The sequence below is a fragment of the Rhincodon typus genome, chromosome 12, assembly GCF_021869965.1.
Source record: "Rhincodon typus isolate 14 chromosome 12, sRhiTyp1.1, whole genome shotgun sequence".
Taxonomy (NCBI): Eukaryota; Metazoa; Chordata; class Chondrichthyes; order Orectolobiformes; family Rhincodontidae; genus Rhincodon; species Rhincodon typus.
This window is the reverse complement of record NC_063343.1, coordinates 57,841,848-57,866,305: the sequence shown is the minus strand read 5'-3', so window position 1 is coordinate 57,866,305 and position 24,458 is coordinate 57,841,848. Positions and strand designations below refer to the sequence as shown.

The 24,458-nt window shown below is 38.5% G+C and overlaps 1 protein-coding gene across 2 annotated transcripts in view; it reads left to right on the top strand.

Moving 5' to 3' along the window:
* The window catches only part of sparc (secreted protein, acidic, cysteine-rich (osteonectin)), a 34,158-nt gene extending 9,930 nt beyond the window's left edge, over positions 1-24,228 (top strand). For both annotated transcript variants that reach the window (XM_020512505.2, XM_048603785.1), the window contains exons 2-10: positions 3,469-3,542; positions 4,083-4,127; positions 7,300-7,390; positions 9,059-9,180; positions 11,690-11,810; positions 17,263-17,399; positions 19,522-19,670; positions 21,918-22,066; positions 23,359-24,228. In XM_020512505.2, coding sequence (XP_020368094.1) covers positions 3,486-3,542; positions 4,083-4,127; positions 7,300-7,390; positions 9,059-9,180; positions 11,690-11,810; positions 17,263-17,399; positions 19,522-19,670; positions 21,918-22,066; positions 23,359-23,387 — 900 coding nt within the window. In that variant the 5' untranslated portion in view covers positions 3,469-3,485 and the 3' untranslated portion in view covers positions 23,388-24,228. The remainder of the gene's footprint in view (positions 1-3,468; positions 3,543-4,082; positions 4,128-7,299; positions 7,391-9,058; positions 9,181-11,689; positions 11,811-17,262; positions 17,400-19,521; positions 19,671-21,917; positions 22,067-23,358) is intronic.
* The last annotated feature ends 230 nt before the right edge of the window (positions 24,229-24,458 follow it).

The following is a 24,458-nucleotide window of genomic DNA, read 5'->3' as shown; positions in this document are numbered from 1 at the left end:
GCCTACATGTGACTCCAGACCCCCAGCAATGTGGTTGACTTTTAACTGCCCAATGAGCAATGAATGCTGCCTGGCCAGTGATGCCCTCAGCCCATGAATGAATAAAAGTACCAGACTGTGTTACAGGAATATATTTTGAAAGCATCACTTAAACAGTACAGAGGCAAAAATGGTACCTTGTGGTTTTTAAATTTCAGTTTGTATAAATTTTTTTTTTATCAAATGATTGCCAAGTGTTGTCTATCTAACTGGGGTTGGGCGAGTGGTTAAAAACCTTTTCTTTTGTAAATAGGATGACATAATCTTACAGTTCTGACTGAAATAGCCACAGTGTTCAAACCACTGCATTGTGAGCAAGTGATGCTGTCATTTTGAAAATGATAAGAGTTTTCTTTTCAACTATTCTGTGCCTCTGTTGACAAGAGACACTTTCAGGGCTGTCTAACCCAAACTAAAGATCAGTGCACAGATATGAATACATATGTCCACATGTGTACTGTACCAGATTGAGTTTGTAGTTAGGGAGAATTTTCCAGAAACTTCTTTAAAAAAAAATTAAAATGTAAAACCTACTGTTGGCAGCAAGGATCGAAACGTACCTTTAAAAGGTCTTTCTGATATTTGCGTTAAGTTTTAATCTTCGTTGAAAATAAGCTGCTGATTTTCAGTCACATAGAATGAATTGTACAAGTAGAATTTATCTCAATGGGATTCGAGAAACCTGTTTTGAAAATATTTTCAGCTGAAAGGATTTCCTGAAGCCAGTGAATTTTTGTAGACGTGGCATTGAGTGTTGCCCTCCATATGAACAGCTGGCAGAGATCACTCTTGATGTCTTGTCTCCAAATATAGTTTGACGTTTTGCTGTTCCAACATAAACAGAGCCAGAGCCTGTTTCCGTGCGTGCGGTAATCCTGTCAGTGTAGCCCATTCTCGCACACAAAGTGTTGGAATAACACATTACTGGACGGCAGGAGAGCTTACATAACCGAAAATAAACAAGTCTGGTCTAGCCCACTTAAGCGAATAAAAAACTACATTTCTCCAAAACTTTACCCAGTATTAATCCGAGATGTTAATCATGTTCAAAACAAACTCATCTCACGGAAGAACATGGATACAAACCGCAGTCTGATTAATTTTGTTGTTTTAAGCAACGTTCAAGAAAGGCGGCCGTGGCGAATTTGAGTTGTTTCAAAATTTTAAGGACCTTTAACAGATTTTGCACGGTGCCATTGTTATTAGATATTGTCTCTTGGTCCCTTCTCCCACTACACAAAAAAAAAGAAAATGTGCAAATGGAACAGAAGATTTTCCTAAATCAGGCAGAAAAAACACAACGGACAATGACCATGGAGTCATTGTTTGATACAACCGCCCTGATTCAGTCTTTATCACAACAATTAGTTCCAAACCGTACACAGTGATCCCCCAATAATACCCTCCCTTTAAATCGCACATTGGACTAACAAATTTTCTGAATAAGGGTCTAGACCCGAAACGTCAGTCTTCCTGCTCCTCTGATGCTGCTTGGCCTGCTGTGTTCATCCAGCTCTACACCTTGTTATCTCAGATTGTCCAGCATCGGCAGTTCCTACTATCTCCAGACTAACAAATATATATTTTTTTTATTTTTTAAAAAAAACTATTTTTGAATAAAAGGTTAATAATTGTATTTTTCAATACATCCAGCGAAACCTGTATATATATTCGGGATATTGGCTGTATTTCAGAGCTCGGTACTTCTTTTTAGCCCTTGATTATCTGGAGAGTTGAATTTTAATTTCAGCATCGTATCTTAGCCTCTGCACAGTAATTTCGTGTGTTGTGTATGTTATGTTTTTTAATTTGCTGGAGTCATGGACAATATTTTCAATCCTGCATTCACCAATAGCCATTTAATTTCAAACAGAAACGCTTTGTGAATTGAAGGATTCTTGGCTGACATGGGGCTAATTCACACACCACATAAAGTATTCCAGGAATAAAACAATGGAGTCATAAGAGAGGATTGCATTTCAGCAATGACTTTCATTACCTCATTATTTCCCAAAACATTCAAACCCAATAAAGGTAGCCATTGTTGCAGGGGAGCCCATCAGCAATTTTTACTCAGCATAAATTCCACCAAGAGTAATGAGATAAACAATCATTTCAGCCACTATTGGAATACAGCATTCAATTCTGGTCTCTCTGCCATAGGAAGGATGTTGTGAAACTTGAAAGGGTTCAGAAAAGATTTACAAGGATGTTGGACGGTTTGATCTATAGGGAGAGGCTGAATAGGCTGGGGCTATTTTCGTGGAGCATTGGAGACTGAGAATGACCTTATAGAAGTTTGTGAAATCATGAGGGGCATGGATAGTGTGAATAGCCAAGGTCTTTTCCCCAGGGTAGGAGAGTCCAAAACTAGAGGGCATAGGTTTAAGGTGCATGGGGAAAGATTTACAAGGGACCCAAGGGGCAACTTTTACATGCAGAGTGTGCGCGTGTATGGAATGAGCATTCAGAGGAAGTGGTGGAGGCTGGTACAATTACCACATTGTAAAAGCATCTGGATGGGTACATGAATAGGAAGCGTTTAGAGGGATATGGGCCAGATGTTGGCAAATGGGACCAGACCAATTTAGAATATCCAGTTGGCATGGACAAGTTGAACTGAAGGGTCTGTTTTTATGACTTTATAATCTGTTCATTTGAATCTCAGTTTTAGGGATCCTAATGTAAAGTTCAATCTCACAGAGGATTTCTGCAGCACTGATGCACTCTCTCAGTGCTGCACCTATATTCCAAGTTAGATTCTGTTCTCTAGTCTCTGGACAGGGATTTAAATCCCCATTCTTCCACTGCAAGAGGCAATATTGCTCATACAAAGCCAAGGCAGCCACCTATCATAAACTGAAGAGTAGAAGCAAGAGATTTTAGGGTTTAACAGGGCCATACCATTATATATTAAAATAAAGGAATTGTTGGTACATCACTGAGGGATGATGTGCAGCTTTTATATTTGAAAGATAAAAATGTTTTTGATGCTTTGAAAAAGTAATTGAACCAAACAACCCATGTAATTTGTAGTGAGAAATTAGAAACAATTTAATGTAACAAAGTTTGTTGGTATCAGGGAAACACAGCAAGACATAATGGACCTGTTTAAGAGAATTAGAGTAAATTCATTCTGAAACTGATAACTTGTCATCTCCATTCCTTTCTCACAAAAGCATTTGTTATTTACTATTTCACATATATCAGCCCTTTGATGATGAAGATGGGGAAAATTAATCTGACCATCAACTCTTTCATGTCCCACTGATCAACCCCAATGCACATTTTGTAATCCACCAAGAAAGAGTTTTTTATGTCTTTAGAATCAAATATCTTATTTAAACATGTCAATTATTAATCAACTTAAAGATTAATGTTTTAAATGGAATTCCTAAACTAAAGCTCACTGTTTTGGGACCTTCTCAGATCTCAAAATACCAAAAATGAGGGCCTGGATCGTTCTTCTCCTATGCCTTGCAGGCAAGGCACTGGCTGCTCCTGTAAGTATTTTCTGCATTCATGTGTAATATAGGGCAAGTTGAGAGCTGTTACTCTTTGATGTGTGGCATATTAGATAAAGGATCGTGGAGTCTGAAAAAACTGTATGTATAATGATGTGCTACCACTTGCCCAACTAAGTCAAAATTACTATTCAGAGTTGGGCCATGAACTGGCTTCACTCTAAAAGTTAACAAAATAGAAATCAAAGTGACAATGAGCCCTTTGTGTAACACAAACAGAATAACAGCCTCATATTTTGCTACAGTAATGTGAATACGTTTGCTAATCACAAGAAGATATTTTAGATGTCTGTGCTCAGTACATTCCACATTCTTTTATATTTTCAATGAACAGAGTTTCCATAATTTTTTTTTATGATTCACCGCAATGCAATGGTATTCCTGACAAGACACATTGAGTGGCACTTTCAGTGTGAGCATTGCAAAAAGAAGCTTTGAAAGGGATTCTTTGTCATTGTGAAGAATGCTTGCCACCTTGCTGAATCTCTGATTTTTTGACCTTTCCTCCCAATTTTGCAGGAAAGTCTTGTGGATGAAGTAGAAGTTGTTGAGGAAACAGAAGAGGTAAAAACAGACAATGGTATCATGATGTTGTCATGTTGCATTTAATATGAAGTAATTTTTCAAAGAAGAACAAAAGAAGTTCTGTGAATAATAAATTATAGAAGTCACTGGTCAACAAATAATATCTTGCTAATCCATTAGACTATGCTGCAGTTTCATCAATAACTACTGTCACAGAGTTGAAAGGGAATATAAAACACAGTGGTTCCTTCCTTTCCTTGACATATATCTTCATCTCAATCTACAAATTTCCGTATGTTTGAGTCTTAATCTCAATTTGCTTCCTTTTTAAGAAAAGTTTCATGCACTTTAAATGTTTGTCTTAATATCCCTAATAATAGTGTCTCCTGTCTTTCATTTATTTCAAGATTATGAGTTATTAATATGACAGTTACACATGACAGTAAATTAATTTAGGAAAAAGTAGGGGAAGGGGAGTGGCAGGTGAGGTAGCCCACATTCCCTCTCCCCTACTGAGTCCTTAGGAGCTGCTTCCCATGTAGCCTAAATTTTGAGGGTGGCAGGAGGGACCTACAGGCAGATCATCTAGCTTGGACCTTAGGGAAAAAGTTGGAAGTATCTGCTACAAGGGTCTTTTCTTCATATTAGGTTCAAACCACTTCCCCTCCAAAGATCTGACTCTGAATGTGGGGATCCCAGCTCAACATGGGCTTCATCTCCTTTCCTGCTGTGAGATCCCCTACACTCACCTGAACCTGGACTTTGGTTCTTCGAAGCTGGGGATCTCTGATGCCACTGACATTTTTGGGAGTAATAAGCTGGCAACACTCTTGGGCCAGACATATACAGGTACTTAAATGAAGGGCAGAAATCCCATCCACAACCAATTACTGACCATTGAAATGTTAAATGTCTGTGGAGCTGCTATGATTGGCAGAGATGTTTTGCCCACCAACATTTTGGGTGTGCAGGGCAGGAAACCTTGCCATCTGAAAAGTCTCCCCCATATATCTTAAGGAGTGTTTTTTTAAAAAAGCAAGAGAGGTAGAGGAATTCAATCTGGATAAGTGTGAGGTGATACAAATGAGCAGGATAAACAAGGCAAGGGCATACATGATGAACAGTAGGACCCTGGGAAGCCCTGAGGACCAGAGAGACCTTAGTGTGCATGTCCACCAATCCCTCAAGATAGCGGCACAGGTATATAAAGTAGGTAAGGTGATATATGGGATACTTGCTTTTATTAGCCAAGGCATAGAGGTTAAGAGCAGGAAGGTTATGCCAGAACTGTATAAAATATTGCTTATGCCATTGCTTATGTATTGTGTGCAGATCTGGAATCCACATTATAGGAAGGATGCAATTGCACTGGACAGGGTGCAGAGGAGATTTACCAGAATCTTGCCTGTGCTGGAGAGTTTTAGTTGTGAAGAGAGATTGGAATGACTAGGGTTGTTTTCCTTGGAGCAGAGGAGACTGAGGGAGGACATCATTAAGATGCGTAAAATTTTGAAGAGCAAGAGCAATTTTGTAGACAGGAAGGACTTTTCCCCTTGGAGGACAGGTGGTATAGATTTAATGCAAGGGGCAGGAGGTTTAGAGGAAATGTGGGGAAGAAATTTTTCACCCAGAGCATGGTGGGAATCTGAAACTGATTGCCTGCAAAAAGGTGGAAAAGGCAGAAACCCTCATAACCTTAATTTTTTAGATCTGCACTTGTGATGCCAAAGCATAAAATGCTATGGGTCAAGTGCTAGAAAATGAGATTAGAATAGTTAGGTGCTTGTCTCTGACTGGCACATACTGACAGGTTGAAGGCCTCTTTTCTGGGCAATACACTTATATGACTCTGAGGGAAGGTCAGAATTCCCTCTCCAAACCTAAGCTCAGGACACCAACATATAAAGGCATGGCTACCAATTGTGAAGCAATTAAAATCTGGATTGTTCAAGAGGGTAAAAGTAAGGGATGCAGGTATCTTAGGGGATTGTGGGATAGTAAGGTTTTATAGAGATAAAGATGAGTGAGTCCATGATGGCATTTGAAAATAAGGGGGGGAATTATTAACTTATGGTGTTGCTTAATGAAGAACCAATGTTAGTTAGTGAATGCATAAAAGCAGCAGATATATGGAACATGCCCTTGAAAGTTCCCGTCCAAATAATGCATTATACCGACTTGGAACTATATCATTTTTCCTTCATTGTCAGAGTCAAAATCCTGGGACCTCCTACCTAACAGTCTTGAGTGTACCAATGAGACATGACTGCAGCACTTTAAGAAGGTGGCTTAGAAAATTAGATGTGGCAATAAATTGTGACCTAGTCAGTAATGTCCATATTCCACAAAATTGCCTTGTAAACTCTGCTTATGCCACTGGGCTTTCATGATGAGCTGTTGTTAGATTTTGACACTGTTCCAGGCATCTCTCTCATGACATGCAGATAACAACTGAAGCATTTATTGCTGAGGGTACAACATAGAATCCTGATGTGCGCATATGTAACAGTTGTGTTTGCTTTCCCTGCTTTATTTCAAATGAGGTTTTGTTCGCCTCAGGGCTTGAATTCAACTGCTATTCAGATGGACAGTTTAATTAAATTTGCTGAATATGAAAACATTATGAAGTGCTGCTGGTAATGTATGCTAAATGATGTAATTTTAAGAGTCAAAGGTACTTTGCAGAACTTCTTAACGCAGCATGCAGTTCATTCAGCTTGGGCAATACAAATACACAAATATGAACTGTGCTAATTACATATGCTGCCAAATATAAATATTATGTATTTCCCATATTTGATGATTAAGAATTAATTATCAATATTTACAAGTCTGATGAAGTACACACTACCACTTTTAGCAAGAGGGTGAATGTTTAGCTCAGTTGGCTGGATGGCTGTTTTGCAATGCGGAGTGTTGCTAACAGTGTAGTTTCAATTCCCACATCAGCTGAGGTTACAATGAAGGATTCTCCTTCTCAATCCTCTCCCTTCACCTGAGCTATGGTGACCCTCAGGCTAAACCACCATCAGCCATCTCTCCTAAATGAAAGGGTAGCCTTATGGACTGGTATAACAATGGTGACTTTACTTACCACCTTTAATGATTATTTTCAAACTTAATTGATATGTAGAAAAGTATCAACTGGTTCATCAAGTCTGCCCAAATACTGATGACGAAAGTATCATGACATATTATTATACTCAAATAGGCATTGCCAGTTGGAGCAAACCCAGTCCAGATTGATACAGGTGATTTTGAAGATTCTGAAGATGATACCAAGAAAGAAATTGAAGTTGAGAGTAAGTAAAATGATGTCAGAATAAACAAATAAGATCATTGTTCTGTAACATAATTTTTGTAAATTCCAAACTTTAAATTGATCCAGTTCCACTTTAGACTTTACCTATCTACTTTGATCTGTTTGGGGACAGGATGTTTGCATGATGAGCATTAGCAGTACAGTGCTTGATTGCTGATGCCTCTCTATTTCTGATTTTCCCTACCTTTCCATTTCCAACTCTCCCACACAGTGACTTTTTCCTTATATTTCATACCTTTGAGCAGTATTTTTCTTTATTTTAACTCTAAATTTTGCTTTATAAATTTGAATACATTTAGTAGGGAAGGAGGGAATGAAACTATCACACAACACAACCGGTATAATTAAATTAAAATCATCACTCTTTTAATGAAGGATTTTATTTGAGCTACTGCTATTTTCTGGAATAATATTCCAGTTGGAATAAAGGCAGTCATTCAGCTGTTTATCCATTGAAGTAAAAGTAACCTCCATTGTAGAATTCAATTATCTCTTAAGTGACTCCAATCTTTTGTCTGCACTAGCCTCGTCGCAAATCTATTCCAGGTGATGCAAACCCACTGCTCAAAATAGCCTGTGGCCATCTGTCCTGTATTTGTCTTTCAATAGTCCATGTCTATTCACTAAATCAAAGATGAGTCCATTCCTTGACCACCAATACTACCCTCCCTTCCTGTGTAACTGCAGAAGGTGTAACAGCTGCTACTTCACATCCTCCATGTTTGCCATCTAAGGGCCTAAACACTCTTTCCAAGTGAAGCAGCATTTCACCTGTACCTCCTCCAGTCTTGTGTATTGTAGTTGCTGCACCCAATGTGGCCTACTCTACATTGGAGAAACCTAATGCAGACTGGGTGATCACTTTCCAGAACACCTCTGGTCCGTGCAGAAGCATGATCCTGATCTTCCCATAGCCTGTTGTTTTAACACAGCATCCTGCTGGCATGCCCACCTGTCTGTCCTTGGCAAGCTGCAATACTCGAGTGAATCACAGTGTAAACTGGAGGAACAACATCTCATTTTCAGACCAGGCACTTTACAGCCTTCTGAACTTAATATTGAGTTCAACACCTTCAAATTGTGAACCAACTTGCATTCCTTCCCTTTCTTTTAGCTTTTCTTGTTATACTCTCTGTCACCGCATCCTCTCTCCTGTCCCCCACCCCACACCACTGGGACTTTTGGACACACCACTGTTCTATCATTCTCACATTCTGATCACTCAATCGGAATTGTCAACATCCTTTCTCCAATCCCCCCTGCCCCCCAACCCCTACTATTGCATAAACGCTGCCCCTTCCACACTTCATGTCAGCTCTGATGAAGAGTCACCTAGACTCAAAACGTTAGCTTGCTTTCTCTCCATGGATGCCGCCTGACCTGCTGTGATCTCCAGCGTTTTTTGTTTTCAGCAAAGATGAGAGCAGCTGGATTATTTTTGTGTATTGGTTACAGCATGCAATTTCAAAGTTGCTTCAGTTTTTTCAGTTCTCACAAGAACTTCCTGCAATTGTGGTTATATTGAAACCACTTCCTGAAATCCCAAATATAAATAACTGGGATGGAAGTTGTTCTGAGGACAATGGGCCTGATTGTTTATTAAGGTGTTTGCTTAATGTAACTTTGAGGTTTGACCATATCTTTCTAGACCCCTGTGAAAACTTCCACTGCAAACGAGGAAAGGTCTGTGAGGCTGACGAGAACAATGAACCCTTGTGTGTCTGCCAGGATCCATCAACGTGCCCACCCAGCGCAGTTAAATTCGAAAAGGTCAGGATCAAACAGTTCCAAATAAGAAACCTTTGCTGTTCCTGAAAAATCTCTGGGGTATAACTGAATTGATGAGGGCTAACAATCCTTGAGGACTTGTGCAGTTACAAACTGGGGACTGTGAAAGGCCATTGATGCCAATTCATAAAGTAACATACAGCAGACTGTGTTCCCTCATAGTAACAACGAGAAATTCTGAAAGAAGGAACCTTGGCAGCCTTACAGCAAAAATAACGAATCCGATAGCTGTACATTTTGCTAGTGACTTTTAAGTTGGGAGATTTAAATTTTCAACTTTCATATTAAAGCTTTTAGACTACAATCAAACCTGCTTCCAATGATTAACGTTTATTTACCTAATTAGATTTGCTTGGTTTAAACATGGTAATGCTCAGATATAGTGCAGGAGAATAACTCTAGTCACTACCCTATGTTCAAGATCAAACTCAAAGTATCCATTTATTGGAATAATGTTGTATCAAATGATTTGTCAGAGTAAATTGCTAAAAAGTGTGTTTGTTTTTGTGGCCAAATAATCTGCAGATTATTGTTTTCAATGGTTTAATTGTTCTATATTTAATTATGTGAGTTCGTTTACCAGTGAAGCAAATGTGCTTGAATACTTAAGGACGCCTGAACTCGTAAAAAGTAAACAATGCTGTAGAAGGATCTGGAAGCCAGAGTTAAAAACATAAGACCACAATAAGATATACAAACAGAATTAGGCCATTCAACTCATTGGGTTTGCTTCACCATTTGATCATTGCTGATGTGTTTCTTAACCCTATTCTCCTGCCTTTCCCCGTAACCCTTGATCCCCTTACTAATCAAGAACCTATCTACCTCTGTCTTATATACACTCAATGACTTGGCCGCCACAGTCTTCTGTGGCAGTGAGTTCCACGGTTTCACCCCCTTCTGGCTGAAGAAATTCTTTTTTTTCAATTCATTCATGAGATGAGGGTGACACTGGCTAGGCCAGCAATATGGCCCATCCCTAATTGCCCAGAGGGCAGTTAAGAGTCAACCACATTGCTGTGGGTCTAGAGTCACATGTAGGCCAGACCAGGTGCAGATGTCAGATTTCCTATATCGAAGGATATTAGCGAACCAGGTGGGTTTTTTCGACCATCAACAATGGTTTCATAGTGATCAGTAGATTCTTAATTCCAGATTTTTTAAAAAATTGAATTTAAATTCCACCATCTTCCTTGGCAGGATTTGAACTCAGGTTTTCAGAACATTAGCTGAATTTCTGGAGTAATAGTCTAGTGATAACACCACTAGACCATCCACTCCTTATCTCAGTTCTAAAGCCTGTGCTCTGAGGTCCTACGGTCTCCTACTCGTGGAAACATTTTCTCATGTCCACTGTATCCAGGCCTCTTGGTATTCTATAAGTTTCAATGAGATCCTTCCTCATCCTTCTAAACTCTATTGATACAGACCTACAATCCTCAACTACTCCTCAAATGACAACCCCTTCATCCCCAGATCATTCTTGTAAACCTCCTCTGGATCCCTCCAAGGCCAGAACATCCCTCCTTGTATACAGGGCCCAAAATTGTGAACAATATTCCAAATACAGCCTGATCAGACCATTTTACAGCCTCAGCAGTACATGCCTGCTCTTGTATTCTTGTCCTCTCAAAATGAATACTAACATTGCATTTGCCTCCCTAACTGCCCACTGATCCTGCATGTTAACTTTAATAGGATCATGAACCAGAACTCCTAAGTCCCTTTGCGCTTCAGAGTTTCGAAGCCTTTGCCCATTTAGAAAATAGTCTACACCTCTCTTCTTCCTACCAAAGTGCATAACCTCACACTTTCCCACATTGTATTCCATCTGCCACTTCTTTATCCATCCTCCCAGCCTGTCCAAGTCCTCTGCAGTCTTCCTACCTCCTTAACGTTATCTGTCCCTCCACCTATCTTTGTGTCACCTGCAAACTTAGCAGCAATGCCCTCTGTTCCTTCATCCAGATCGTTAATGCATGACTTGAATAGTTGTGGTCTCAACGCTGACGCCTGCGGAACTCCACTGGTCATCTGTGCCATCCTGGAGCATGGAGCAGACATTTTAAGACACTGAATAAAACCTGTTACACACATAGAACTATGCATAGATGACAGTTTCTGAGATATAAAATGCGCAAGACTGATGACACCTCAGAATATAATTACAACCAGGTAAAGCAACTCAAAACCAGAAGTTTACTGTCATTATAGTAGCCTGACATTTCAAACCTGCCACTGTCTGAGTCTCACCTGGGGGAATCATTTGACCCTGAGCCATCAGTGGGAGTTGGACAGTTTCAGGTTGCATTGCCTGTTTTGGACACTTGCCTAATTTTATATATCAGGGTGGACCATTGTTTTCTAAGACCACATATCAAGCATAACTTCAAGAGCAACTGTCCTTATTGTTGATAGCGCTGAGCAGGTTAGATTCACATTGCTTTTAAAATCAGTGAGTAACATTTCTGTATTTCATAACCTTCCTCAGGTCTGTGGTACTGACAACAAGACCTATGACAGTGCCTGCCAGCTCTTTGCCACTAAGTGCACATTGGAGGGAACCAAGAAGGGCCACAAGCTCCACCTGGACTACATTGGACCATGCAAATGTATGTGAAATGCACCATTTTAGTGGAAATTGTATATGAGAGGAGGATAATATCTTATAGAAAGTTGATGTTTGCTGTTAATTGATCGCACTATACTGTCTGTATGAATTCTGTCAATGTATTTACTCCATTGGATAGTTTAGTTCTTATCATTAATCAGCACAGCGGCCCCAGATTTTATATCGTCTGGTCATGCTCGAAGTGGAGTTAAAACCATTAGAGAGTATTCAAACTGCTGTTAAAGAGGCACTGCTTAAATCAGGATCTTCTTTCCCATGATTATTTTCAATCAATTTGATTAAAACTTCTAAACACGTGCCCTGAAATATCCAATTTTTAAAAATGTATTATTTGGAGTAGAACTGAGCTTAGAAACCATAAAGGTCCCAGATTCAATTTAATTATCCATGGGCTGGCAGTGATTTCACGGAAGCTGGCCATGTGTTCGTTAACAGGGTGAACTTATTGAATGATCTTTGTTCAGAAGAATGTTGCTTGGACATCAGGTGAGGAAGCCTTCAGTTGTCTCAGAGGTGAATATCCAGCCAAAACTCACTGTTTGGACACACATGCATCCAGTTGAGCAAGGTACTGGAGGACCACTTGAGTCATCACTTATAGAAGGTAACAGAAGATGCATGTCATAGGGTCAGAGCCATGATGACACAGAAGGAACATATTTAGCTCATCAAGTTCATACCAATTCTTATATGAGAATTGCAGTCAGTCCCATGTCTATTGAAACAAGTCTGTGATTTTATTTCCCTGAAATGCTCATCTTTTAAAATAATTCATTGTCTCAGATTCCACAACTCAGAAGCAGGAATTCCAGGTCATTACCACACACTTCTTCTTCACGTACCCTCTACACCACTTGCTCAAAGCTTTAACTCTGTGGTCTCTTGTTCTTTTACCATGGGAAAACCTTTCTTTTGCTTACTTTACTCAACCCTATCATAGTATTGTACACCTCTAACAAATCTTTCTTCAATCTCTTCTGCTCTAAGGAAAACAAAATCTGAGCTTCTCCAGCCTAGGCTCATAGCTAAAACCCCTCATCCCTGGAATCATTTTAGTAAATCTATGCACCCAGTCAAATGCATTTTCCAATATGTGGTGAGCAGAACTGGATTCATTACTGTGGTCGTAGTTACCGTGGAGCTTAGAAAGGTTCTGCATAACATCCCTCCTTTTAGACACAATACCCCTATTTATGAAGTCTAATACATCCATGTGCTTTGCTGATTCTTCTCTATATATGTCCTGCCATCTGCAAAAATCTTCCACGTGATGGTCTGACCTTTTTAGATATATCCTAGTAAGTTTATACAGCTTCTCCCTTTGTCGTCTGCCAAAAAAGATCACCTCACACTTGTCTGTACAAAATTCCATCTGTTTCTTGTCTGCCCGTTATATCGTCCATCAACATCATGTTGCAATTGACTGGTATCACCGTCACTGTTTGCCACATCACCAAGCTTGTCATCATGGACAAACTTTGAAACGTTATACTATTCCAACATCAAGTTATTTCTTTATATCAAAAAGAGTGTGGCCCCAGCATTGACCCTAGGCAAACATCATTGTCTAACATATAGAAACAAAATACTGCAGATTGTGGAAATCTGAAACGAGCACAGAGAATGCTGGAGAAATTCAGCAGGTCTGACAACATCTGTGGACAGAGAACAGAACCTGTTCTGACAGAGAGTTATATCAGACTCAGAACGTTACGTGTATTTTTCCCTTCACAGATGCTGCCAGATCTGCTGAGTTTTTCCAGCAATCTCTGTCATTGTAAACTATTCACTTTGCTGGAAAAAAAAACCATTTACCATGATGTGCTGAGTTCTGCCCTGAAGCTAATTTTTCTTTAATTAAGTTGGATATTAACTCTCCAATTCCATGAGCATCATATTTGTTAACTGGCCTTTTCTATGGTCCTATATCAAACCAACACCTGAGGTCACTGTGAAGATGCCTTCTTTTCAATCTGTTCCCTCATCTGAAGCGCGGTGGCCCTCAGGTTAAACACACCACCAGTTGTCTCTGTCTAATGAATGAGCAGCCCTATGGTCATCTTAAATTATGGCAACTTTACTTTATTAAACAATTGCTTTAAATCCATAGATATCCATTGAATTTCCTTCAACAGCCCTCAAATATTTACTGTATTATTCCAAGTTTGTCAACAACACAAAGATAGGCAGCGTTGTAAGCAGTTTTGTAGGGTCCATGATTTAAAAAAAAAATCAAGTGATCAATAGTTGGATGATAGTACAGAGGTTGAGTGTTGCTTGGTGAAAAAGTCATTTTGTTGAAGCTATTTTGTTTTGCACTCTTCAGGACAATTAGAAGAATCTTTTTGGATGTTCTTGTGAATTGTCCTACTGATGACTGCAAGACTAAAAACTTTGACAAAATGTCTTTCTTCATTCATAGATTAAATAAATAAGGAAAATTGGCAAATGGAATTCAATATAAGTAATTGAGTTTATCCATGTTGGATCTAAAAAGGCTATCTCATTCCAAAATGATGAAAAGATGGAAACAGTGGAGGTTCAACAAAACTTATGGGTTCATGTCCATAGATAATTGAAATATCATCAGCAGGTACAGAAAATTATCAAAGGCTAATGGAATGTTGACCTTGATATCTAAATTACAAGAGATTAGAAATTGTGCTACTGCACCATAGCCCTAATTGGATCACAACTAGAATACTGGGAAGTGAAAGGGGTCCAGCATAGGTTTACTGGAATGATAGCAGGATTTGAAGGAAAAGGGGAGATTATACAAATAAGAATTCTTTTTGCTGGGATTTAGTAGGTGAAGGAGTGATCTGATGAAGTTTTCAAGATATTACAGGCATAGGGTAGACAGAGAAAAACCATTACCTCTGATTGGGGAATCTAGGGTTGGAAGCATAATTTAAATGTAAGTGGCAGGATTCTCAGGAGTGAAATTGGAATACTTCCACGTAGCAGAAATGTAGAACTTCCTTCCAAAAGCTGTGTTGATCTTAAATGTGATAGAATCTTGCTTGCCAAAGATATTAAGCGTTATGGGAAAAAGGAATGTATACAACGTGAGACTACAGTTTGCGCATGGTCTAACTGAATGGTGGGGGCTTGAGAGGTGAATGTTCCTGTGAAGACCACAGGAATTACAACAACAACAAGAAGAAGTATTTATAGAAAATTTATAGTGCACATCTTCAAATAATTAAATGAGTGAAACAAATATATGACAGAAAGAAAGAAATAGAAATATAGTGAAATAGAGAAATAAACAGACAGGTAGAATGATGCATGGATAAAAACAAAAGGAGAGATGTTTGCCTTAGATACCTCTGACAATCTCACTACAAGTTGTACACAGTACATATCATCTCTCAACAACACTTTATTCTCTATGTTCATAGCCTGAGCACGTTGCAAACATTTTCTGACTATAAAGATTTGAAACAGAGATTTACTCCTGGATATTGCAGATGCTTTCATAATATCAGCTTTTCTACTAAGCCAGCAGCTGCTATGAGGCAAAAACAATGAATGAGGGGTGGTGTTTCAATGGAAGGGCAGAATTCATTACTTTGAATGCTTAGCATTGTAGCAGGTCCAGCCTATCACTTTGCATCACTTGTTGTTTTGATAAGGAATACATCAATGGAATATCGGGAAAGTTTTATTACAGGAGCATACGAAAAGAATTACTGTTAAAACACCAACCTTTAATCTGCTTTGCAAAGCCTATTTAACTAGATAAGTGGACCTCTTCAAGAAAGCTATTCTAAACATTTTGCTTCAGACCCATAAATATAAACTACCTTATTCCATGATTACTGTGGCTCAGGGACTACTTTGGGTTTACCTCTAAGTTTGATTTCCCTTTATTTTTTTTTATTCATTCAGGATGTTGGCACTGTTGGCTGTTTCTGAATCATTCTGAACAGTTCAAATTGTGTAAGGATATTCACAGAACTATGAGAGAGGGATTTCCAGGATTTTGACCCAGTGGCAGTGAAGGAATGACAATATATTTCCGAGCCAGGATGCTATGTGGCTTGGAGAGACACTTGCAAGTGACTGTCACCTCTATAAACATGTGCAAAATGCTTCAGGGTTTAGAGACTTCATTGCAGAAAATTTTCTAATTTTAATCATTCCAAATTGATTCATTCCTGCTTCATAACAGTACATTTTTCATATTTCTCCCCCTCCCCACCATCGCCACCTTCCACCGCCCTCCAATCATCAGCTGATGACACAAAGTCACTTTGAGTGAGACATCTTTTCCATTATTTAACTCTTCCTCAAAATGCCACCACTACCTGCACACAGCGTGTGTGTCTCTGCTGTTTGTGAAATCTTGCTGTGTGCAAAATGGCTGCTGTGTTGCCTGCATAACAATCACTGCTTTTCAAAGTAATTTATTGCGTGAAGCATTTTTAAGAGACTTCTGAAAGATTTGATAAGCTTCAGTCCATGCAAATCCTTTATTGTTTGAATGTAAACTGTTGTATTGGAATATGCAATGTCTGTGGATAAGTGCATGTTACTGGATGAATTACTGTTAGCAGTAATAACTCGCCAATATAGACATCTATTCTGATTACTTACCACACTGGGTTAACTACTGCTTTCTATTTAAGGGAAGATTCGATATCTGTGGAGTAATACCTTATAAGCCACAGATTTTCGCTGGAAAACCATACATCCAGTGTGTGTGATTTTGTGATGCATGGTTCCAACATGCATTGATCCTTACTGTAGATGAGGCCTTGGAAGATCTATTCTGGACCAGTAGCTTTTGAATTCTGTATCTTTACAGAATGCTCCAGCACAGAAGAATGCTATTTTACCCATTTTAGCTGTGCCAGTTCTTTTAAAATGCTATCCAATTAGTCCCATCTTGCTGCTCTTATCTGATATATCTGCAAATTTGATCCCCTTAGAATACTTAACAATTTCCTTTTGAAACTTAATCTGCTTTCACCTACCTTTCAGGCAGTGCATTTCAGATCATAACTTGCTACATAAAAAAAATTATCCTCATTATCTTAAATCTGAGTCCTCTAATTACTCACGCTTCTGCCATTGGAACTAATTTCTCTTCAACTCTCTCAAAACCAGGCAGGTTTTTGAACATTTCTATGAAATCTCCCCTTAATCTCTTCTGTTCTATAGACAACCATCCCAGCTTCATTAATGTTTCAATGAAAATGAAGTTCTGCATCCTTGGCACCGTTTGTTAGCTTATTTGGCTGTACAGTGTCTCATTGTATTGTCATGCTACTCTGTGTATGTCAGTGTGGAACTGCTAGTTTTCCATCTCTTGACTCCACTCGGTCTGGACAGAATGGAAATTAATTACTCCAAGGTAGAATGAAATAACATAAATACTTCATACAAGATTTTTAACATCTTTGATCTGATCTCTTTCTCTGTAGTCATCCAGGAATGCATTGATAGTGAACTGGCTGAATTTCCTTTGCGTATGCGTGACTGGCTGAAGAATGTTCTTGTGACCCTTTATGAGCGTGACAACGAGGAAACCAACCTCCTCACTGAAAAGCAGAAGATGAAGGCAAGAAAATTCACACTTCTTTAACTCATTAATGGCAAAACGGCTACAAAAGTCAGCCTCGTACTTTTTTTAAAAAAATTCATCCCCTCTCTTTTTGGTCTTCAGTTACTTGTAAAAAGTGTACAGAATAGCCCAGATCATTCTTACCCCTGTACCTTTTGAGAAAACAGCTGGCTTCTCTTTGCTGATCTTCAGTGATGTTATGCCAGGAATCAGAAATTTAGCAGTGACTATGACATGGATTGTAGAATCTTAGCATTTGAAGGTTATTTGATCTGTTGTGCTTCTGCAAAGCCACAGTCCGCCTGTGTGATAACTCCAACATGGTGCAAGTCCTTGCTTTAGCATTTACAATGTGGATATGGCCATATACAGTATTCTACATGGAGCTGGTTTTCAAGCATTTCTATACGAAGCATCCCAGAAAATAGAGTGTATTACTGAAGACACCCTAAAAATACTGATATTCTCAGCACACATGAGAACGCTCAAAATCAACCATTTATAGAGTGGTACAGATGTTGCTAATTTCAGTGATCATTGATATTTCCTTCCAGACTTCCTCAGTCCATAGATCCCAGTCTTAAAACATGCACTGCATAAACATGGGTCTGACGGATACTTCAAAATTTCCTTTCATTTTGTGACAATTTACAATAAAATGAATTATAATTTAATATGCATGCTAATTTCTCAAACATATTGACTTCAGTGCAACATCTACACCTGTGAACTCTCAGATCGTGAGCAAAAAGGAATAAAAATTGAATGAAAAGGGAACACAAGACTATAAAACAATAGAGCAGAAGTAGAGCATTCAGCCAATCAACTCAGCTCCATCATTCAATGAGATCGTGGCTGATCTAATAATCCTCAGCTACATTTCCCTGATTTCCTTACTGAAAAAAAGTTTGTCTATCTCATCCTTGAATATACTTAACAACTCAGCCTCAACAGCGTTCTGTAGTAAAGAATTCCACAGATACACAATGTCTCAACTGGCCAGGCCCTTTGTCCTTTTAATAACTTTTAACAACTGTGCAAATATCCCATCTTGTATAGATTTCAAATTTTAGCCTTACATTAAAATTCTACTTCCATAGTACAATTCAATTTTTAACAATTGTTGGCCAAGATCCTTGGGACTTGGAAAACCCAGAAATGAAATAGAGATGAGATTTGTCTTTGACCGAGATTGTGATCCCTCTCTGTATCTAGCTCCTACCATGATTGGTTGAATGTCTCCAAGCCCAATTTACGACATGCTCCACAACACCAAAAGTACCTACCTGTGACCTCCTTTGTTGGTTATCCTGCTAGAAGGCTTTTTAACTTTAGCATTTGCTGGGCAGAAAAGAAATATAGGGTTCTATTGCTAATTGTGGGAAGGCCTTCATTATCCCAAACTTGAAAGATTTTTCCCTGGATCTTGTGCTTGCCCTGTATTCGGCACACCATGACGCTATTTGTTGACTTACATTCAAGCTATTTCTTCTCTGAACAATCCAGTAAGTCCCACAGACCCTCTCTGTCTCTATAAATCTGTATGATTTATTTATTTCAATGCCCATCCAATTTCCTTTTGAAATCATTGATTACCTGTGCTTCCTCACACTCCTGGACATTAAAGCCCATGTCATGACCATTTACTATTGAGGTCCTTACACCCTCTCACACCCTCACTGCGTACCCAAATCCTTGAGTACCCCATCTGTTGTTTTTACATGCTTAGTTCTGTTTTTAAATACCTTTACAAAACTGGATTCACATGAGTTATCCAAGTAAGGCTAACCCTCCTGAGATAACCTGACTACCATTTCCATTTCTATTTTTTTACTGCAGTTATTTCTAATATTTCAATTTAGTGAGCACAGTGTTTTGCAATAGTCACTTTCTCATTGATACATTATTCTTAAATTTGCATAAAAAATTAGGTGAAGAATTATGCAGTTTAGTGGAAATATCCCTCATTTGCATGTACTCTGTGACCTAAACAGGCATGTACAGGTATCCTCCTTCTGTCTAGTCCATTTTTTTGCAGTGGCAATGTAATAATAAATTGGAAGTTGCACTGTTGGTATCATGGCAGAAACTCTGATGATTGTTGTCCTTTGTCCAACAGGTGAAGAAGATGTATGAAAATGAAAAGCGTCTGCAGGCTGGAGAACATTCCTTGGACCTTCTGGCTCATGACTTTGAGAAGAACTACAACATGTTTGTTTTCCCTGTCCATTGGCAATTTGGACAACTTGATCAACACCCAGCTGATAAGTAAGCTTTGCAAGAATGACCCGATATTTGTTGGTAGGATTTTGCTGATGGTCAGGTATCTATAAAATAGAGGATTAACTACCAATCCAGTCTTGGAAAATATGTCAGTTCTTGAAGTTTCTCAGTGATACACAGGTAGGAGCATTGGAGCAGGAATAGGCCATTCAGCCCTTCAAGCCTGCTCTACCAATCAATAAAATTATGGCTGATCATCCACTTCGCTGCTTTTTCTCTCCCACATTATTCCCATATCTCTTTATTTCACTGATATTTAAAAATCGATGAAGCACTACATTAAAAATGCATTAAAAATGACTGAGCCTCCTCGACCCTCTGACACAGAAAATTCCAAAGATTCAAAACGCATCAAAAACAATCAAAATATTTACGATGGTTGAAATAAACTAATTTTCTTTAATGTTGTAATGAACAGGTCTTGCTTGGCTGTTGTCCTTCACTTTTGAATTTTTAATTTCACATGCTGATCTCCAACTATGTTCACAGGTTTCACCTGCAGACAGAAATTTTGGGGTGCAAATGAGTGTTCTCTGTGTCTTAGAGGACTTTATTGGTCATGCTAGAACTTTTATTTCTCTCACCTGACCTCCAGATTTTAGTTACGATCTAGCCAGGGACCTGTAACACCTTTTTTTAAAGTAGAAAAGTGTGAGTTCCAAGTATTTACAAAGAGAATAGAGACACAAAATTCTAAGATTTGAACAAACAACAGTAAGCTTTATTGTACAAACTTAGAATAATAATACAATTTAGACTACATCTAAGTTTATATTCTAACATTAAGAATTAACCTGAGATAAATAGGAGTAACAGATAGACTGTGGCCAAACTCTCCACAGCACATACCAATTCGCAAATGTGGCCAAGGCAGATCTCATAAGTTTCTCACAACCCCCAAGATGTACTAGATTATCAAATCTCATTAAATTTTACAAGGTATTCCAATTTCTCCTCTTTCAAAGACCTACTTTCAGTACTCCCTCAAGAGCAACTCCATCACAGATTTCCCCAATGACTGCTCATGTTTTAGTACTTTTCCCTTCTTTCCTGGGAGGTTGCTCTCACAGATTCTTGAAAATGTACCCTAGTACCTACCTGCAAGCATAACACCACCTTTTTTGGCACCTTTTTGACAGCTGGTACTGTCCCTATGGTTTTTCAAGCTCTGAGGTCTCAGTTGCGCAAAGGAAATATTGCCTGTGTGCTTCCTTCTCCCTCCCTGTCAACCGCCTTGAACTATTAATGGCACATGGCTTCTTCCAAACACTCTCATAGTTTCAGGAGTTTCCTAAGCCTTAATCCTGACATGTAGCTGTGTCTCTTGTCTCCTCAGATATCTCCTGAGTCCTAAAGTCTCAGAGCTTGCGACAGCACCTTATTTGGCATGGAGATTCTTCTCACTGATCCTGAGTACTTGACTGACTATTAGACCAAACATAGCAACCTTTTCCTCTGACTGGCTCCAACCAACTGCTGAAAATTAACAGTTCAATCAATCTTGAATTATTGGAGTGACTTATTCAAAACATTACAACAAGCTGCCTCTCATCTCCACCCCTACCTCAAGCTTGTTCCTAACGAGTATCAAATGTGGCTTATATTTTAGAACTGTCAAATTTAGCATTGGAACTGTCTGTTCTCTGAATGTTACAGTAAAAATGGATTCAAATAGAGGATTTCAGCACATGATATACAAGAACACAAGTTAGTAGCAGGAGAGAACCATGCTGTCTGTCAAGCTTGTTCCTTCATTCAGTATGATCATGGCTGATCTTGAGCTTCATCTCCTCTTTCCCACCCATTCCCTATATTTCTTGATTCCCTGAGAGACACAAAAAATATCTGTCCCAGCCTTAAATGTAGTCAAGGATGGAGTATTCATAATTCTCTGGAGTGGACAACTCCAAAGATTCACAACCCCATGAGTGAAGAAATTTCTCCTAGTCTCAGTTGAAGAGTTCAATCCCTTACCCTGAGACTGTGTCCTGTATTCTAGATTTCAATGATTTATTGAATCACGGAGCACAGAAGGAGTCTATAAGTTCATCATGCACGTGACAGTACTTTGGAAGAATTAGGGAATTAGTCCTGTCCAACTGCTTTTTCTGCATAGCCCTGTGGATCGTTTTCTTGTTAAGTTAGGTTAGGAATGAGTTGTTTACTACAACAACATTAAGCTATGTTGTTAAATGTTGCAGTCCTATAACCATACCTTTGTTTTAAATCCAGATACCTTTCTCACTCTGAGCTGGCTCCCCTACGTGCTCCCCTTGTTCCAATGGAGCACTGCACCACTCGCTTCTTCCAGAAGTGTGATGCAGACAATGACAAATACATCGCCCTTGAGGAGTGGGCCACATGTTTTGGTATCAAAGAGGGTGAGTATCTCAGACGGTGGGAACAAATACTGATCATGTCACTTGTTCAGGTTTACACTTACTTTCAAGCATTAGATTGAAGGGAACGAGAAAGGTGATGGGGGAAAACTCTTCATGCTGACAATTGGATCATAACTTGAGGATATTGTTTGTGAAAATCAATGTCTGGAATAAATGAAAATTTCAGGCCAAACTACATTATAAAATGGGTAATAGAGACAGAAATAAGATGTCCATTTAAGCAGGTTGTATTGGTAAGTTTAAATGGGAGCAGGTTGTTTTTAAGAGAAAGATAGCTGTTTTCATAAGGAAGTGGAAACGAGAACATGTAGTTGATACCAACCAAAAATGGACAGGGATTAGAAGGTATGCATCTTACAAATTGCAGACAAATGTCAAAACATTAGGATGATAGGTATAGATTTCCATTGATCTTAGTGGAAATTAAAATTGGGTAGTTTTTATACATGGTAACTAAACTATAACACCACATTTACATTTGGGCAGTAAACTAAAAAAATCTGCCAGTGTGGATTCATTATTTAAAATTTAGTTGCTAAGACCTCTGTTTAAATTGGTGACAATTTGAATTATCCTTAAGTCAAATGGTGTAAATGTGTGTCCCATATTCAAATACTTAACTGCATAGTCCCAAGATAATATTTTGCTGGAGATGCTGATCTTTGGATAAGGCATCAAACCCAGTTGTTGTCTCCCTGTTTTAGCAGTTCAAATGTAGTTTTAAAAAACACAATTAAAGTAAAACAATGCATTCTCCCAGTTTCCTGGTCAACAGACCAGGTCACAGCAAAACATTACATATAGGTTGGTCATTCATTTCAATGTTGTGGAATGTTGCTGACACAATATGGCTGTCTTGTTTGCTTACAGGACAAATTATTTCGTTTTAAAAATAATTTATTACTTGAAATTATAGGTGTTATTTTCAACTTCTCCAAGGCTCATAAATCTGGTTTTATAGGTTTGACTTCCATTGTAGTAACCTCTCAGTCTTTCCTTGGAAAGGAAAGGATTGTTAGACAATTCCTATAATGGTCACTCAACTGGCAATGAAAATTTGACTCTCCAGTCAGTTGAAAATTAGCATTCCCCTCACTCCATCACCCCTTCCAACCTCCCAACCTCCCGCACCCTACTTCCATTAAGGCTTTTGATATTGTAAGAATAAGATATTGTCTGCACAATATAAAATTGTTTTGTGTACTGTGATGTATTTGTTAGGTATTTGGTCTGATGAATAAGAAACTAATTTTAGTTTTTTTTTCTTACAGAGGATATTGACAGCAACCTTCTGATATAAACTCTCTGTTTCTATGCCTGTGCTGCCCATTGCTACCTTCGGGTAGTGGTGCTATGTAGAGTCTGACGACATTAATGGTGCTACTCTCATTTATATCTATACCACTGTAACACAGTGCATGTGCTTCCAATAACATCTTGTCAACAAAAAAGACATATGTCTTTCTTCAATTGTTAAAACGTGACCATATCTTGTTTTTTTAAGTGTCCTTGTCAATTTTAGAGAGCAACTTTGCATGTGTTAATATAATGCTATCTAGATTTTTGCCCATGGAAGAAAAGAAACATCGCATATTAAATTAGCCCTTTAATGTCCAGAAGCCAGGAGGGTCACAGCTTCTGTTCTTTATCCAGGTAGACAGTGATTGATATAGCTTGATGGCTGGGTGTTAGAGAATTAATTTCAGTCTGCTGTTAAAAGTTGTTTTGGATTTGTATTTAAAGCAGGGGTGCTAAGGTAATTTGTTTTGTACCTAAAAGAGATTGTAAAGCAGGAGGAAAGAATGCACCAAATGTTAATGAGCATGTAACGAATGTGGAAAACGAGAATGTGATCGTATAGGTTGGAGAAAGTCTACCTCGAACAGATCATTTTGCAATCCGCTAACACATGAGAAGCACACTTTCAATATTTCTTCTTTCTAATAAAAAAATTAAAACAAAATCTTTCTTTCATGCAGTTGAGATGTTGGAAGTGTTTTATTTCACTGCAGAGACCATACGTATTCCAACTTTTGTATCTTTGGTACTTTGTACCTGGTCAGGGAGCTAAAATATTTTGTTAAGTGCTTCTTAACTGTTCACTGTACAATGCAATAAAACAACACTACAGTGCTATCATATATTGCATACCCGTGGTTCTTAACTCCATGTTATACAGTGCAATGCAATCACAAATTACACAGCAGCATTACTTTGAATAATAAGGTTGTGTAATACAATGTTACATGCTCTGCAGTAAATTATAGTACAACCCATGCAAAGATGCAGTAGAATATTAATTGTAATATCATGAGAAGAACAAAAGTTTGCCATTTAGCTCTTCAAGTCTGTTCTGCCATTCATAAGACGA